Source organism: Dreissena polymorpha, chromosome 9 (genome assembly GCF_020536995.1).
Source record: "Dreissena polymorpha isolate Duluth1 chromosome 9, UMN_Dpol_1.0, whole genome shotgun sequence".
In the NCBI taxonomy this organism is placed as follows: domain Eukaryota; kingdom Metazoa; phylum Mollusca; class Bivalvia; order Myida; family Dreissenidae; genus Dreissena; species Dreissena polymorpha.
The window spans coordinates 84,994,466-85,011,664 of NC_068363.1; the positions used below are offsets into that span (position 1 = coordinate 84,994,466).

Genomic DNA, 17,199 nt, shown 5'->3' on the forward strand with positions numbered 1-17,199 from the left:
ACACCTGTTCAGATGTGATGAACAGCTAAATGCATGGAGGACTCCTGTTCAGACGTGATGAACAGCTAAATGTGGGAGGACTCCTGTTCAGATGTGATGAACAGCTAAATGCATGGAGGAGGACTGTTCAGACGTGATGAACAGCTAAATGCATGCACTGAATGTCTCAACTTATAAACATGGCAAGAGAAACAAAAAACTACTTTTAACACAATTAAGTTTATGACCATACCTGGAACAAGTAATATCATTTGTACAATAAACAAAACTAATTACAAACTAGGTTAGGTAATGTAAAGTAAACAATGTTTATCGCAGATGTATGATAATTTGCAAAGCTTGCTGAGGGTTTGTTTTGATATTTAAAAAGAGTCCAGCAACTCAAGTGATATAGAAACAGAAAAAGCTAGAAAAGCTATCATACAGAAAATATGGGTCCTCGGGTTTGAATGTTGAATTCTCATTAAATTGCAGAGTTTCAATTGAAGCAAAATCCTGCTATTTGAGGCAAGCATTTGCTACTTTCTCACTTTTGACTCCTTCAAATCCTGCTATTTGAGGCAAGCATTTTGCTCCTTTCTCACTCTTGACCCCTTCAAATTCTGCTATTTGAGGCAAGCATTTTGCTCCTTTCTCACTCTTGACTCCTTCAAATATTCTGCCTTGCATCATTTTTATGAAAATTTGCCTAGAACTGTTATATATTGTATATCCTAAATTTGCTATGGTTGCATATAGTATTACATTAACACAAAACAACATATTCTGTGTATTCATCATATATAAACACACACAAAATATTGATTTCAGCATTTTGACCCCTGAAAGTGTCAAGCACTGGGTCAGCACTCTCATTTTCAATATCCATCAAAATCTTCAATTGGTGGTAGATAATCTATAAGTATTCAATAAAGGGATTTGTTGCTGCTTTAAACCACGTGAAAATATTCCCTTGTTATCTCAAGTTAACTGAATATTATTAATATGAATATTTCATTGCTGTAGTTACACTGTACTGATACTTTCAACACTAATTTATGGTACACACAATATATTTTCCAAAATGAAACTGCATGTTTCAAAGAAGCACACTCTAATCATTATCAATAATCAAATAAAACCAACGACAAAAAGTGTCCCGATTGTGTTCATTTGTGGTAAATTATATTAAATTGCAAGATGAATGACTAAGTAAAAATCCACACAAGCTGTTTAATGGCCAAATTTGACTTTTGACCTCTAAGTGTGACCTTGACCTTTGAGCTACGGAGATAGGTGTTACACAAGACATGTCCTCTTATGATGGTTTACAATTGTGCCAGGTTATTTTCAATCCATCAATATATGCCAAAGTTATGGCTGAGACAGAAATTGTCAAGCTTTTTTATTTCCAAAATTGACTTTATACCTCAAAGTGTGCCCTTGACTTTTGAGGTAGGGAGATTGGTTTACACATGAGACATTGTATGAGAATACTTTTCATTTGGGCCACGTTATCATAAAAATCAATCAATGTATGGCAAAATTATGGCTAAGACCGGAATATACCAACGTACATAAGGACATCTGGACAGTGTGACTACTTAATTGTATGCCACATTCTATGAGGGGGAGGGGGGGGGGACATAAAGAAATAAATTCACATGTTTAAGTTCTCGTGTAGGCAATATGCATACATGCAGCACATGTTTCTCCACACTACAAAAATTACACCAGCATAGCCAACACAATTCCACCCTAAACAAACAGCCTGTCTGTGAGGAACTATCCGCTGATACATGTCCACAGAGTACATAGTCATAGATTCACACACATGTGCAGTCCCTCACGTTGGTCTGTCATCGCCTCTCAAAGCTCTGTAGTTTGCCATCTCCTTTGGGAACACATCGGTCAGTTCCAGTATCAGCATGGCTTTAAACCTCTGTAAAAACACATCAATGAAAACATCGCTCACTGGATTCATAATGTTCAAACACACAACATCGTAACTTTAAAACACACAATTTAGCTGATCTGAGCTTTTGCTTTAAAAACTAGAGTGTTAACAAGATATTACTATAGCCATATATAGCCATATAGGGAAAAATGCCCAGCCCCTTGGCAGCCATGTTTTTCAATCAAACGTAACCATTTTCGAATTCATCCAAAATATCAATAAGACAAATCTTCTGACTAAATTTCATAAAGATTGGACAATTAATGTGGCTTCTAGAGTGTTAACAAGGTTTTACTATAGCCATATAAGGAAAAATGCCCCGCCCACTGGCGGCCATGTTTTTCAACCAACCAGCATCATTTTCGAACTCATCCAAGATATTATTGGGATGAATCTTCTGACCAAGTTTCATGAAGATAAGACAATAAATGTGGCCTCTAGAGTGTTAACAAGATTTTACTATAGCCATATTAGGAAAAATGCCCCGCCCCTTGGCAGCCATGTTTTTCAAGCAAACGTTTCCATTTTCGAACTCATCCAAGATATCATTGAGACCAATCTTCTGACTAAATTTCATGAATATTGGAAAATTAAATGTGCCCTCTAGAGAGTAAACAAGGCAAATGTTGACGCCGCGCAACGGACGCCGGACAAAAGGCGATCACAAAAGCTCACCATGAGCACGTTGTGCTCAGGTGAGCTAACAAGAGCTGTCAGAGGACAGCCCGCTCGACTATTCGAGTGCTTGACAGTATAACGTAAGCCATCATGGAGAGGGAGGGTATAATGTGGGTGTGTGGTCTTTTAATAGATGATCTTTCAAAAATAAAGGGGAAAAAAATATTTTTTTTTGGGGGGGGGGGATTCTGGGGTGGGGCATTGGGGATGGTTTGGGTGGAGTGCATTGTGGTATGTCAGGTAAGTGTTGTTTTGTCAAAGTATAAAATCAAATGTGATCTTAAATAAAGAAGTTATGGCAATTTAAGCAAAATGTTAAATTATCTAAGTATAAAAGGGGCCATAATTCTGTCAAAATGCTTGGTACAGTTGTCTGCTCTTGTTTATAGCTGGGATCATGTTGGTTAAGAAGTATGCAAAATATGAAAGCAATATGTCAAAGTACATAGAAAATATTTGAGGTTGTACGCAAACTTTAACATAGATTTATCAATAATATGCATATTCTAAGTAAAAAAGGGGCAATAATTCGTCAAAATGCTTGATACAGTTGTATACTCTGGTTTATAGGTTGGGGTCATGATGGTAAACAAGTATGCAAAATATGAAAGCAATATGTCAAGGGACATCGAAAATATTTGGGGTAGTACGCAAACTTTAACATTTGCTGCATATTCTAAGTGGAAAAGGGGCCATAATTATGACAAAATGCTTGATAGAGTTGTCTGTTCTTGTTTATAGGTTGGGGTCATGATGGTAAACAAGTATGCAAAATATGAAAGCAATATGTCAAGGGACAATGAAAATAGTTGGGGTAGTACAGAAACTTTAACATTTGCACGGAAACGGCACGGAAACGCCGACGCCGGGATGAGTAGGATAGCTCCACTATATATATTTCATATATAATAGTCGTGCTAAAAATGGGTAATATTTCTAGTATTTCATATGAAATGGCTGCAAGGAAGAAAATACAAGTATAGTTTCTTAAAATAGTGAATGCTACATTTGCAACCAATTTGATAACCATTTATTGGTTTTGATTTATAAATACATAGAAGCTGTTATTCATGAGTTTAATTTGTTATGGCTCTCAAGATATTTTTTACAAAAAGTTTCTGTAATTATATATTGATCCCTTTTAAAGATTGATGTTGAAAAAAGTGACCACAATATTCTTTAAATCAAATTTATACTTGTATTTTTTAAATCATCTAATAAGTCTTATAAACAATATTAAATTGCTAACAAAATATTAGAACTTACAACTTATTAGTATGGATTTTACCAGTAAGTTGTAAGTTTCTTGAAACACATCGTTATGTCTTCATTACCAAGTCACAGAATTAAATAAAATGCATAACAACAAATACCTTAAAAGCATCTATTTTCCCTTTTATCTGTTCATTTTTGCCCAGAGCTTTCTCCAAACAATGTTTAGTGTACAAATTTGGGTTTTTGCCTTGATCTATATACCTGAAATTAAAAGGAAGGTATTATATACAAGAAATAAATACAACATGCATATAACTATTAAAGCGGGTATATACGATTTTGTCAAATATTTATGAATTTATATAAAATGTGTAAAAACTTATTATATATCTATTTCAATATAAATAAAAATAAAAATTAAGAAGAACATATGTCGAAAAATGCGAAATAAGCCAGATATTTAATTCTGAAATTGAAAACGGCTGTACAGCCGAATTCGCCAGCATGTATACCATACATGTACGATGTGAATCTAAACTTAGTTTCACGGTTTATTTGAATTCCTGCAACGATATCTATTCATACGACACACGAACACTAACTCCGATCCTAATACAAAGACGAATGCTTCGGTTATTGTAGGAAAATATGTACGTCACACTCGGCTCGGGGCGCTAATTTGTCTTTGCTGCATTTTATGAAATTCGGCTTTAATGTATAATTTTTCTTGCCTATTTTGTGTTATCGTAACATATTTTATCAATATATTACAATTTAAAACATATAAAAAATCGTATATACCCGCTTTAATTAAATAAGCATAAAAGTTATTCTAGTCAAATTGTTTAATTTTTTTTATACAATTTAAAATAAAATATTGAATATCAGTATGGAAAGTTATTTTTATCTTCTATGACAAACCTTCTCAGGGGTTTACTTAAGGATTTGACTTTCACTTGCCCAGGGGGCCAGTTACTTTGAACATTTCCATACCCCCAGTGAAAAAAGCTTCATCATACATGTAGTTGTCCTAAATATTTTACGTAATTGCCTTTAATATTGCCCAAGAACATAGATATATCAATTGGATAATTGAGTTGTACTCAAAGGGGCTTCCTAAATTTGGAAAATTATTGCCCAGTAAAATTTCAACTTGGCATGGGCAAGCTGGCGTCGGCTTAAGTTAAACCCTGCCTTCTGTTTGAGGATAGAAAATTAACAACGGTTTGATTCGACATAAACTGGACAGTTGTCTAGTTCACCAGATCGAAAATACCACGATTGAATTTTCTTGTTAAAGGGGCCTTTTCACGTTTTGGTAAATTGACGAAATTAAAAAAAAATGTTTCAGATTCGCAAATTTTCGCTGTAGATATGATATTTGTGTGGAAACAGTAATACTGAACATTTACCATGCTCTAAAATATCCATTATATGCATCTTTTGCAGATTTAAAAACCTGAAAATTATCAAGCTTTGCAACGCAAAACGATTGAATAATAATTTGGAGAGTTCTGTTGTTGTCGTCATATTTCGTTATACTACGAGGTTAGGATTTTTCCAATAAAATACATCACTGCTTGTATGAGCAATGATGGCCAAGAGGTCAGCAATAGACTTTTACTCTAGGGGTCAGTAGCCACACAACTTATTTGGCATAGTAAATTTAAGTATAAATAAGAAACATATTTTATCTATGCCAATTAGAATATATCAGGTGGTTACAAGGTAGAAATCCGTCTTTTTTTGCGCTTTAAAACTTAAAAATAATCGTGTTTGTCGAAACGGACGTTTACGTTTAGAAATCCTACAATCGGTTTTAAAAACAGTACCGTTTGAAAAATAATAAATTACTTGCTAACTATGCTATAAATTTAACGGCAATTTTGCACACTTACAAATTGCATCTACATGTATTGATTAACATGTATTTCATTTCAAGTGTGGCTTTAAGCATTTAATGACAATCTTCAACACATGCCAAAATCTGTGAAAAGGTCCCTTTAATGTACTGCACACTTACCCAATGTACTTTGTAATTAATGGAGGGAATGAGCAAACAACATATATACTTACTCAAACACGTCCAATGGAACATGGATGTCTTGCATGTGAGTCTTTAATTTGTCAATTTCCTGCATTCCTTGAACCATTGTTTGTCAAGAATAACAACACAAAATATAAGGTAATTAGTGAAATTTAAGAATCCCTTTTCACTAAAAAAAGACCCTGCCTCTTACTGATGCGCTGACCTATCATTTCATAAAATAACCACGTGGAACCATGCCATAATAATGGGTTATATCTGTCCATGTAAATTGTACATGTCTTTAAAATAACAAAAGCTGTCCATAATGGAACAGAGCGTAACTGTTCTGTAATATTCTATTACAAATAAAATTATCTTTTACACTTAATTTCCCAGATCTTGAAAGTAATTTTTTTTATCCAATATATCATTTATAATTATTCTGTCATATCCTTAATAGCAAGAATAAAACATTCATTTTCATAAAACATTGTAATAATATACATGTAAATACTCATTTTATGTTTAAATTTGAATATAAAGGTGAATATATCTTGGTTGATACTCTTTATAACTATGAGATATGGCGGTTGTCTCAGTCCTTGCAAGTGAATGTTAGGGATATTTCTTTGCTCTTAAATAGTCTGCCACACAAATGCCTGAAACATGTTTGCAAGCACTCACAACGCCACTGTTCTTCTACTAATTTATTTACGATTTACAAAAAAAACTTCCAATGTCACAGCAGGATAAAATAACTAGTAGGCATTAGAATAACAAAATGATCAATAATACAATGTACCAATAAACACAATATTGCCCCACAACTAAAAAGCTGAAACATATCAATCATATACTCATCATTTACACTTTTAATCAGTTATAATTTACAGCAATATTCAACAAACAAAAGTAAAACCCCAATCTATTAAATAACAAACCATCACGATCATATACATTGGTTTCAGATTGTAAGACGATAATAGTATATAATCTAAATCCATTAATCAATTTTATTTTATGCTTTCCGGTGGTTTATAGAGAAATATCAGTGAATTAAAACTGATAATTTCACTGTTTCAAACAATGAAAATTATCAGTGAAAATTATCGATAATTTTCACTGTTTATGTTAAATGACGTAATTTTTTGACTAAATGACGTCATTTTCCCAGCGAAATTCTTTAGTTAAACTCTTTAACAATGTATATAAACTGTGAAAAAAAGCATTAAATAAAAATAAAATTTGTTGGGTTAGGTGGATTATCGATTTTAATTCACTCGTGATCATATAAAATATATATTTTCACTCATGGCTGCGCCACTCGTGAAAATATTATTTTCTATGATCACTCGTGAATTAAAATCGATAATCCACCGAATCCAACAAATATCCTCTATATAATTAAAAACAATATTTAACAAACAAAGCTACTTGTACAATCTATCCCCTGATTACCAATTATTGATTGATAAAGATAAAAAGCATGGGAACTTTTAAAATAATTAAAACCATGCAACAAACAAGGGACAAAATTGTCACAAAACCAAGTTTTCAATGTGAAAAAAAAGTCAGATAAAGGGAGACAACTAAAACTGAACTGATTTAATCAGTTAAATTTTAGTTGTCTCCCTTTATCTGATAATTGTTTATAATTAACCCCATTTGTATCAAAATAAATATATTTTTAGTCGTGGTGACCTTTACCTTGGAATTATTGACGTTATTCTTTTGTGCCACACACCGTCCCATGATGGTGAACAAATGTGCCAAATGATTTTAAAATCTCACAATGAATGGCATAGATATGGCCCGAACAAGCTCATTTATGGCCATTTTTGACCTTTGAACTCAATGTGTGACCTTGACCTTGGAGATATCGACTTGGAATTATTGACGTAATTCTTTCGTGCCACACACTGTCCCATGATGGTGAACAAATGTGCCAAATGATTTTAAAATCTCACAATGAATGACATAGATATGGCCCTAACAAGCTCATTTATGGCCATTTTTGACCTTTGAACTCAATGTGTGACCTTGACCTTGGAGATATCGACGTAATTCTTTCGCGCAACACACCGTCTAATGATGGTGAACAAATGTGCCAAATGATTTAAAAATCTGACAATGAACGACAAAGTTATGGCCCGAACAAGCTCATTTATAGCCATTTTTGACCCTTGAACTTAAATTGTGACCTTGACCTTGGAGATATCGACATAATTCTTTCGCGCGACACACCGTCTAATGATGGTGAACAAATGTGCCAAATGATTTTAAAATCTCACAATGAACAACAAAGTTATGGCCCGGACAAGCTTGTTCTGCCCGCCACCCCGCCAGTCCGACATTCGCCAATCTAATAACCAGTTTTTTCCTTCACAAAACCTGGTTAAAAACAAGTTAGCTTCAAAGATTTATTAACTCCCAGTTAAACCATGTCGAATTTGCATGTAAGGTCATCAAGAGAGTCTCATTCTTAATGTAAAAAAAATATGACCCACTCAATACTAGTTCACAGAACATCATAATGGTTAAACCTAACACTTTAATAAATTCTAAGCTAACACATTTACATACATTTTTTAAAGTCAGTTAAACAAAAAAAGCTTTTAATTAAGTTTAAAGAATAAGTATAGCTAATTATTGGGAAAAATAAGCCCCGTCAATTTTGGGCCGAATTAGCCAAGGACCAAATTAACCAAGGCTTTAGGCCTGGGCCGATTTGGCGATTATACTATTGGCCTACTAAGGCTCATTTAGTGATTGTCAGCTTGGGTAATGCTTATACAGGTACCCCTGGTACTCTTCAGAATACTAAAATGTACCCCAGGTACAGAAAATATACTGAAACGTACCCGGGATTTCTAACGCTAAACTTGTCGTTGTCGGCTAATTTTTTTTCAAATGAATTATGTTCATATTTATGTTAATATTCTGAAAATTTGTCTCTATATTATTGGAACTCCTACTCAAAAAAGCATATTGAGACAGGTTTTGTTTAAAGAGAATTTTGTTTGGTATACCATAGCGTGTTTTACGATATCAGACTTGGGGCGGAAATAAAACTTAGGTACAGTCTAAATTTGCCAGGTACGTGTAAGTATATTTGTTGTACCCGGGGTACATTAAAGTAGTACCCGAGCCAACAATGACCAATCAAGCCTTACTACCTTAAATAAGCCTGCAACCAATGTACGAGTAATTTAGGGTCAGTATTGGTTTTTAAACTGTATAAAAGATGTTCTCTAAACTTATTTAAATAACTTAAAATTTTTATCACGTATCTTTTAATGCAAGCTAAATATTTCTCAAATAAATCAGAAAATATAAACTTAAGGTTCATGTAGAGGCTTCATTTTGAAAAATGTGGGACCCCTAGCATTGAACTCAAATTTGACTAAAGGAAGAGTTCCACATTGAAAAGGTATACATATATGCTATAAAGGATGTTTTTCCTTCAAACTGCTACCAATTTTGTACATCAACGTATCATAACATCCACAAAATCAATCAAAATACAAAGCGATTTTAACACTAAAATAAACATTATTTTCAAAAATCATGTTTATTCCATGTATTTCGGCGGAAAATTATATAACTAGTGAATAATATCGACATTGACGAGGGCAAGTTACGCTTAAATAGTAAAAAAAGTTTACATATCTAGAAATATCAAAACTCGAACACAGACTTAAGGAACACATAAAAGCCGCGTCTATCTAAGTCACTAGGCCATTTGTAATACAAAGCATGTGAATAATCTGGAGGACAATTTGTTTGTCTAATTTTCTTCAAATCTCTCAGTTTCATAGATTTCCTGCACATTTTGGGATTTCTGTAAAATTAAATAAAATAAAAATCATTTTTTGTTGTTAATGTCAACATTCAGAATACTGTATACGGCTAGCCGCAGACGTATTTATGAACTCTGCTTTCCGAAAAGATGAAAAGTATGTAACTCTATTTTAAATATAGAGGAACATATCAAAATGAAAACTTCAAAATAAATCAATGCACTGAAAGTATATTGTACATTAAATACATTAAAGTGTGTGAATTAAATACATACATATTTGGACATTGCGTTGTTGTTTTTGTAATGTTCAGAATGCACTCAATTTTTTGACATAAATAAATGAGACGCGTTTGAGAAAATTGGGTTTAATGCATGTGCGTAGTGTCGTCCCAGATTAGCCTGTGCAGTTCGCACAGGCTAATCAGGGACGACACTTTCCTGCTTAATTGGATTTTTTCTAAGAAGAGACTTCATTTGAACGAAAAATGTCATAAAAGCGGAAAGTGTCGTCCCAGATTAGCCTGTGCAGTGCACACAGGCTAATCAGGGACGACCCTTTCCGCACATGCATTAAGCCCAATTTTCTCAGAACGCGGCTCAAATAAACACTTTCCGAAGAAGACATGTAGATCAAGCTTTTCATTACTGATAATGGCCTTATGATGGTCTATCATATTCATTAATTTGATTCCTGATAGTTTGGGGTATCTTTTATCATTGTTTTAAAAACCATTCACCTCTCTAACTTTTTTGAAGGACAAGTCTTCATTTGATTTCTGATTGTTTAATTTTTAGTTCAAAAGCATTGCACACGTATTGTCGACAGTAAGCAAGTTGGACTAAAAAGTTTATAATGTAATCGGCAAATTTAAATTAGGAAACGAAAATAAAATTATTTCATACTGTAAATTGTTGTATGATCTTTCGCATGATAGTTTCATTCTTACAGTTATACAAATACAAAGCAGCAGTACTAACATGCAATTGTAAATCAAAGCATAACCAGGGAATGTGATATTGGAACCACCTAATTCGAATACAAAAATAAAATATTCAACTTGGGAAAGTGGTCGGAAAATGACCTCAAACTTTCATATTTTTTGCGCCTGTTCTAGCGGCTCAACCACACACCTTACACAATTTCTTATGAAAATTTACTTGGTAAACAGTAACCTTACAATTAACAAATGCTTAAAATTAATATATTTAAATTGTCATGATAATGACAAAGTTTGCATACCAAAATCTTTGTATATTTGTACAGGGCTTTACAAAATTGTCGCCACGTATTTCGCCAAAATCAAAAAGTTCTCGCCAAACGAGGGCCATATTGAGACAAAGAAGATAATGTTTTAAAAATACAAACAACAACTAAGCATTTAACAATGTTAATTAAGATGAAAATAAATTGTTTCTTACACATAATTTTTATATTGACGTTCGATTATTAATAACCCTAGATCAACGTCTTAACGGTGAGTTTTCAAACACGCAAATGAGTTTTTGTTTTTTGTAAGCGTCATTTGGTAAAATATGCAACAAACATAACAAACAAAGTATTGAACATATATCTGATTGGGTAATTTGAAATGCAAAGTATATTTTGAAAGACCAAACCAAACAAACACAATTGTATTAAACATATAATGTATACGCCATACAAACAGAAACACTTTACATGTAAATATGATATATTTCAACTTAATATATGAAATATATGTTGCAAAACATCACTTCACCGTATAAGCCTCTACAAGCATCGAAGGAAAATTATTAGTGGTACCACGCCTATGGCGAATCTTGTAGCGACTCTAGGTCCGCTGTTACAGAGGTCAGTGTTGCAGTAACAGATGTTTACATCCACCAAATTTACTTTGGTATTGATGCATCCAATGTCACTATAGTTGCTTGATTCGCATCCCCTTATGACATCTAAAAAAATAGTTAAACATCAAAACCGCTTTAGAGCTACAATCACAACCTAAGAATGTTTCGCATGACCTTAAGGTACCTAATACAAAGATGTGCATGTGCCATTAGTCACATAGGCGCTCGATGTCAATGTTTATATTTTGTATTTTTTTGTATTATTATTATTATGTTTTTAGTGACCCGTAGTTTATTATAATGCAAACACATACTAAATCAATAAAAATCTTCCGACAAAACGTCTGCTTAAAAAAAGTTCGACTATGTACATAGAAATTGTCAATTTCTATGCATTGTGTCACACCGGTCTTACTGACAATAACGTAGTGACGTCACCATTTATGTATAAAATGAATTTCTATGTACATAGTCGAACTATTTTTTAAGCAGACGTTTTGTCGGAAGATTTTTATTGATTTAGTATGTGTTTGCATTATAATAAACAACCGGTAACTAAAAACATAATAATAATAATAATAAATATAAACATTGACATCGAGCGCCTATGATTAGTCATAGGCGCTCGATGGCAATGTTTTATTTCTTATTTTTATGCTCCCCGAAAATATTTTCGGTGGAGCATATAGTTGCCAGTTTGTAATTCCGTTATTCCTTACTTCCTTCCTTCCGTCACACTTTTGCTAGCGTTTCGCATAGCGCCGTCAATACTTTACCAATCGCTTTCATATTTGGCATGTAGGTACCCTGCATGGACCTCTACCTTTTGATGAGGTTTGAGGTCATTGGGGTCAAGGCCAAATTCACCGAGGCTAATAATACACTTCATTCTGTAACACTTTTGCTACCGTTAAAGCCCGTTTCTCATAGCGCCTTCAATATTTTATCAATCGCTTTCATATTTGGCATGTTGGTACCTTGCATGGACCTCTACCTTTTGATGAGGTTTGAGGTCACTGGGGTCAAGGTCAAGGTCACCGTGGCTTATAATACACTTCCTTTCGTCACACCTTTAGTACCGTTTCTCACAGCGCCTTCAATACTTTACCAATCACTTTCATATTTCGCATGTAGGTACCTTGCACGGACCTCTACCGTTTGAGGTCACTGGGGTCAAGGTCAATGTCACCGAGGCTAGTAATACACTTCCTTCCGTCACACTTTTGCTACTGTTTCTCATAGCGCCTTCAATACTTTACCAATCGCTTTCATATTTGGCATGTAGATTCCTTGCATAGACCTCTACCTTTTGATGAGGTTTGAGGTCACTGGGGTCAAGGTCACCGAGGCTAATAATAGATTTCCTTCTGTCACACTTTTGCTACCGTTTCTCACAGCGCCTTCAATACTTTACCAATCGATTTCATATTTGGCATGTAGGTACCTTGCATGGACCTCTACCTTTTGATGAGGTTTGAGGTCACTGGGGTCAAGGTCGAGGTCAACGAGGCTAATAATCGACTTCCTTCCGTCACACTTTTGCTACCGTTTCTCATAGCGCCTTCACTATTTTACCGATCTCTTACATATTTGGCATGTACGTACCTTGCATGAACCTCTACCTTTTGATGAGGTTTGAGGTCACTGGGGTTAAGGTCAGGGTCACCGAGGCTAATAATACACTTCCTTCCGTCACACCTTTGCTACCGTTTCTCACAGCGCCTTCAATACGTTACCAATCACTTTCATATTTGGCATGTAGGTACCTTGCACGGACCTCTACCGTTTGAGGTCACTGGGGTCAAGGTCAATGTCACCGAGGCTAGTAATACACTTCCTTCCGTCAAACTTTTGCTACCGTTTCTCATAGCGCCTTCAATACTTTACCAATCGCTTTCATATTTGGCATGTAGGTTCCTTGCATGGACCTCTACCTTTTGATGAGGTTTGAGTTTACTGGGGTCAAGGTCGAGGTCACCGAGGCTAATAATAGATTTATTTCTGTCACACTTTTGCTACCGTTTCTCATAGCGCCTTCAATACTTTACCAATCGCTTTCATATGTGGCATGTAGGTACCTTGCATGGACCTCTACCTTTTGATGAGGTTTGAGGTCACTGGGGTCAAGGTCGAGGTCACCGAGGCTAATAATCGACTTCCTTCCGTCACACTTTTGCTACCGTTTCTCATAGCGCCTTCACTATTTTACCGATCTCTTACATATTTGGCATGTTGGTACCTTGCATGAACCTCTACCTTTTGAAGAGGTTTGAGGTCACTGGGGTCAAGGTCACCGAGGCTGATAATAGATTTTTTGTTATTAACACATAGATTGACAAAGCGCATCATCGGGGAGCATCCATCAGTTTCACTGATATTCTTGTTTGTTTTAGTTACCAGTTGTTTATCATAATGCATACACATTCTAAATCAATAAAAATCTTCCGACAAAATTATTGACAATATCTATGTACATAGTCGGATTATCTTTTTTTAAGAAGACGTTTTTCGAAAGATTTGTATTGATTTAGTATGTATGCATTTTAATAAACAACTGGTAACTAAAACAAAAAAATAATAAATAAAACATTGCCATCGAGCGCCTATGCAATTAGTAAGTTTCATTTTAGGAGAGTGGATTGAACATTCATCATAATAATTAAACTGGAAGCTGGATAATATGTTAATCCAGATCTATTCAGGAGATTCTGTACATCATTAAAATTTATATTGACGCGTCCGAATCACTTAACTGAATATCTATATACGTCAGTAGATGTAATATAACAGGTAGGCCTCTATGTGTAAAGTAAACACCATTTCTCTTGTCACGATCAGACATGAAGGAACAAGAGCCGTCTCCATCGGAAGACATATGTCCCCGAAAAACGCTTTTTCGAAACCTAAACGCAGATTTCGGAACCTTAATCCGGACCCCAAGTTCAAGTTAAAGGGGTCACAATTTTTGTGCGTATGGAAACCTTGTCCATATACACATGCATACCAAATATGAAGGTTACATCTGAAGCGACATACTTATGAGCATTTTTCGAAACCTAAACGCAAAAGTGTGACGGACAGACAGACGGATAGTGCGATCAATATATGCCCATCTTCGGGGGCTTAGAAATAAAACAGCATGCGATTGCAATGATGTTGATACTTACACTGAACAGTGCTGTAAGCATTACTAGTCTCCCCTTTGCCTTTCGAGCATTGGACGCAGCTATTATAGACTGTGATTCCACTGGCACTGAACTTGTCGGCACAGTTGTAGTTGATATTGCTATCACAGGAGTAGCATCGGATCGCTCCGCAAAATCCTGAATTCAGAATACTAGTAGTTAGACAATTTATGTCATTTTGTTTACTTTCAAGTCCTCCTTTGATGCGTGCAAATCCAATCTTTACTTTCTTGATGGTTGAAGCACAGCTCACAAAATTATTGGATAAATAAAATACCACGCAAAATTGAAATGTCGACCCACAAATGTAAGCCTCATAAAATAAACTCACCTGTATTCAACACTAAATTAGTATTCTCTACGTCGTATTGTTTGAAAATATCTGTTTTACTCAAATAGCGTTTGAAAAACGTTATTAATTACAAAAGCAATAATAAGAATGAACGTAAGACTTTTATCATAAAGGTCCCTTTCATTTTCTTCTTATTAATAACTCTTAAAAGGTATTGTTCTTCTTATTATTATCGGTATCATTGTTGCTAAAATCTAATCAAAACGTATAGTTTTGACACCTGATACATTAAAAAGAAGTTTTACATGAACAAGTGTGTAAAAGTAAGGTACCTATCCCAACTTCAAAATCGATATTCACAATTGGAAAAACAAATGACTGGATTTGTATACCGGTACACATGATTCGAATGTGATCATGGTAGAATGTTTTATATCATTATTTCTCGTTAAATCTTCATCACCATTTTGTTCAGTATCCCATTCCTTTAAGATTTATAACTATTTATTTTTAATTTCTGAACATTTTTCATAAAGCGAAGTTTCTTTCCAAAAAAAATCGAATATACAAGATTTTTTAAATAACTTTGATTATATTAACCTTTAAAAATAGTTCACCGTGTACGTCATTGAGACGAGTATTGCATGTTATTCACAAAGACAATTCAACTTAAAACATTCAATCGTTAAAAATGGGATTTGATAATCATCTGTCATTTTCTCCATTTCTGCGGTCGTCCGTAAAAAATCTTTTTTTCGTATAATAAGAACAAAAACAATTCAAGGATAAAAGACGATAATTCTAAAGAAGGCGGTCCGCTTTTGTTATTCATTTAAACAGTATGCGTACTTCGTACTGAAATCATTTCCACGTAAACATAAACAGCTCCTACCGACTTTCCACAGACAAAAAACTTCGCAGACACATAATACATACTACTAGTATATTAAATGGGCCTTATCAAATTCACGTTTTGGTAAATTGAAAAATTAAAAAAAGTGTTTCAGATTCGCAAATTTTCGTTCGAGTTATGATATTTGTGAGGAAAAAGTAATACTCAACATTTACCATACTCTAAAATAGCCATTATATGTATCTTTTGACGATTTAAAAACCTGAAAATTATAAAGCGTTGAAACGCGAAACGATTGAATAATTTGGAGAGTTCTGATGTTGTCGTTATATTTTGTGATACTACGAGGATTGCTTATGTAAATTATAAAATACAATTGTATGAGAACGGATGTCCGAGTGGTCTAAGTGGTCTAAGTTGTAGACTTTTAATCCACTTTTCACCACTTTGCGACCTTTGCACAAACTGCTTATAGGCATGCATGGTGTGAAAGCGATAAACATCATAATAATGCATCGTACTCAATTACGTGCAAATACACAATTACAAATACCCACTGTCGCCATTCACATAGAGAAAACAAAATATATGTATAGCATTGATAAAAATGTTAACCACTGTTTCTAACAACGGAGGCACTGGTTTTTCCTTTATTACTTTAGTTTTTCCCGCGATCGATGTGGCATGTAGGTTGTGCTGAAAATCGCCAGATTTATTCCATGAAATACGCATCGTTTAAATAAAAAAGTATCTAAGTTTTAAAATAAAATATAACTGGTTATCTAATTGTTACAGCAAGATAACCCGCTAACCAGTTGCATTCCTTATAAAACAATTGAAGAATGTTTAAACAAAATTAAATAGCACTACTATTTCATTATCCGGACGTTCGTTTAGTGATGTCTGCAAAATAAATAATAAATACCTGTACAGCACACAACGAACACAAACGCCGAAAACACCTTCATTTTTATTAGCGAGTAAGTATTACACGTTCTTCTTCCTAAGTGTCCTCGCAATTACTGAAAGAACTCTATGTCAAAAGGGATTGGTGCGCATCGACAATTGTGTTTATCGCCACTACCGGGTATTTACCCTGTACGCCGGTAAACACGTTGTTTACCGACCTTGTCAAAAAAAAATTATTTCAAAATCCAACTGTGGAATTTCATAAGGTAATGCACGACTACGCAATTTACAATCCTATAACGAGGTAATAAACGCAGTCTTTACCATCGATCTAGGAATGATATCGTATATCAAAACGGAAATACACAACGTCTCGTGATGACACACAACAAAACCAAACAAAGAATTTTAAACATTTTCGCACTTAAACAACGCCATTTTTTGGATTGATTAGTCATTAAGTCGGTAGGTTA

At 34.3% G+C, this 17,199-nt stretch overlaps 2 protein-coding genes across 2 annotated transcripts; both read right to left on the reverse strand.

The window, feature by feature from the left end:
• Window positions 1-203: 203 nt before the first annotated feature.
• On the reverse strand, window positions 204-6,041 carry LOC127844175 (mediator of RNA polymerase II transcription subunit 10-like). Its single transcript, XM_052374229.1, has 3 exons — window positions 5,906-6,041; window positions 3,988-4,090; window positions 204-1,921 (listed from the first exon to the last, which is right to left on the reverse strand). Exons 1-3 carry the CDS (start codon window positions 5,980-5,982, stop codon window positions 1,826-1,828), a joined length of 276 nt encoding a protein of 91 aa, XP_052230189.1. The 5' UTR covers window positions 5,983-6,041; the 3' UTR covers window positions 204-1,825.
• A 5,249-nt stretch (window positions 6,042-11,290) lies between these two features.
• On the reverse strand, window positions 11,291-17,113 carry LOC127844178 (uncharacterized). Its single transcript, XM_052374234.1, has 3 exons — window positions 16,743-17,113; window positions 14,655-14,810; window positions 11,291-11,592 (listed from the first exon to the last, which is right to left on the reverse strand). The coding sequence occupies exons 1-3, from the start codon at window positions 16,783-16,785 to the stop codon at window positions 11,411-11,413; spliced, it is 381 nt and encodes a 126-aa protein (XP_052230194.1). The 5' UTR covers window positions 16,786-17,113; the 3' UTR covers window positions 11,291-11,410.
• Window positions 17,114-17,199: the final 86 nt, after the last annotated feature.

Bases quoted from the DNA above. Each gene is read 5' to 3' on its own strand.
- LOC127844175 (XM_052374229.1), bottom strand. From the start codon at position 5,982: ATGGTTCAAGGAATGCAGGAAATTGACAAATTAAAGACTCACATGCAA. The intron at 4,091-5,905 runs GTAAGTATATAT...TTTTAATTTCAG, and splicing joins GTTCCATTGGACGTGTTTGA to GTATATAGATCAAGGCAAAA. The intron at 1,922-3,987 runs GTATTTGTTGTT...GTGTTTTTACAG, and splicing joins GGAAAATAGATGCTTTTAAG to AGGTTTAAAGCCATGCTGAT.
- LOC127844178 (XM_052374234.1), bottom strand. From the start codon at position 16,785: ATGAAGGTGTTTTCGGCGTTTGTGTTCGTTGTGTGCTGTACAG. The intron at 14,811-16,742 runs GTATTTATTATT...TTCTGAATTCAG, and splicing joins GTTCGTTGTGTGCTGTACAG to GATTTTGCGGAGCGATCCGA. The intron at 11,593-14,654 runs GTAAGTATCAAC...CTATTTTTTTAG, and splicing joins TGCTTACAGCACTGTTCAGT to ATGTCATAAGGGGATGCGAA.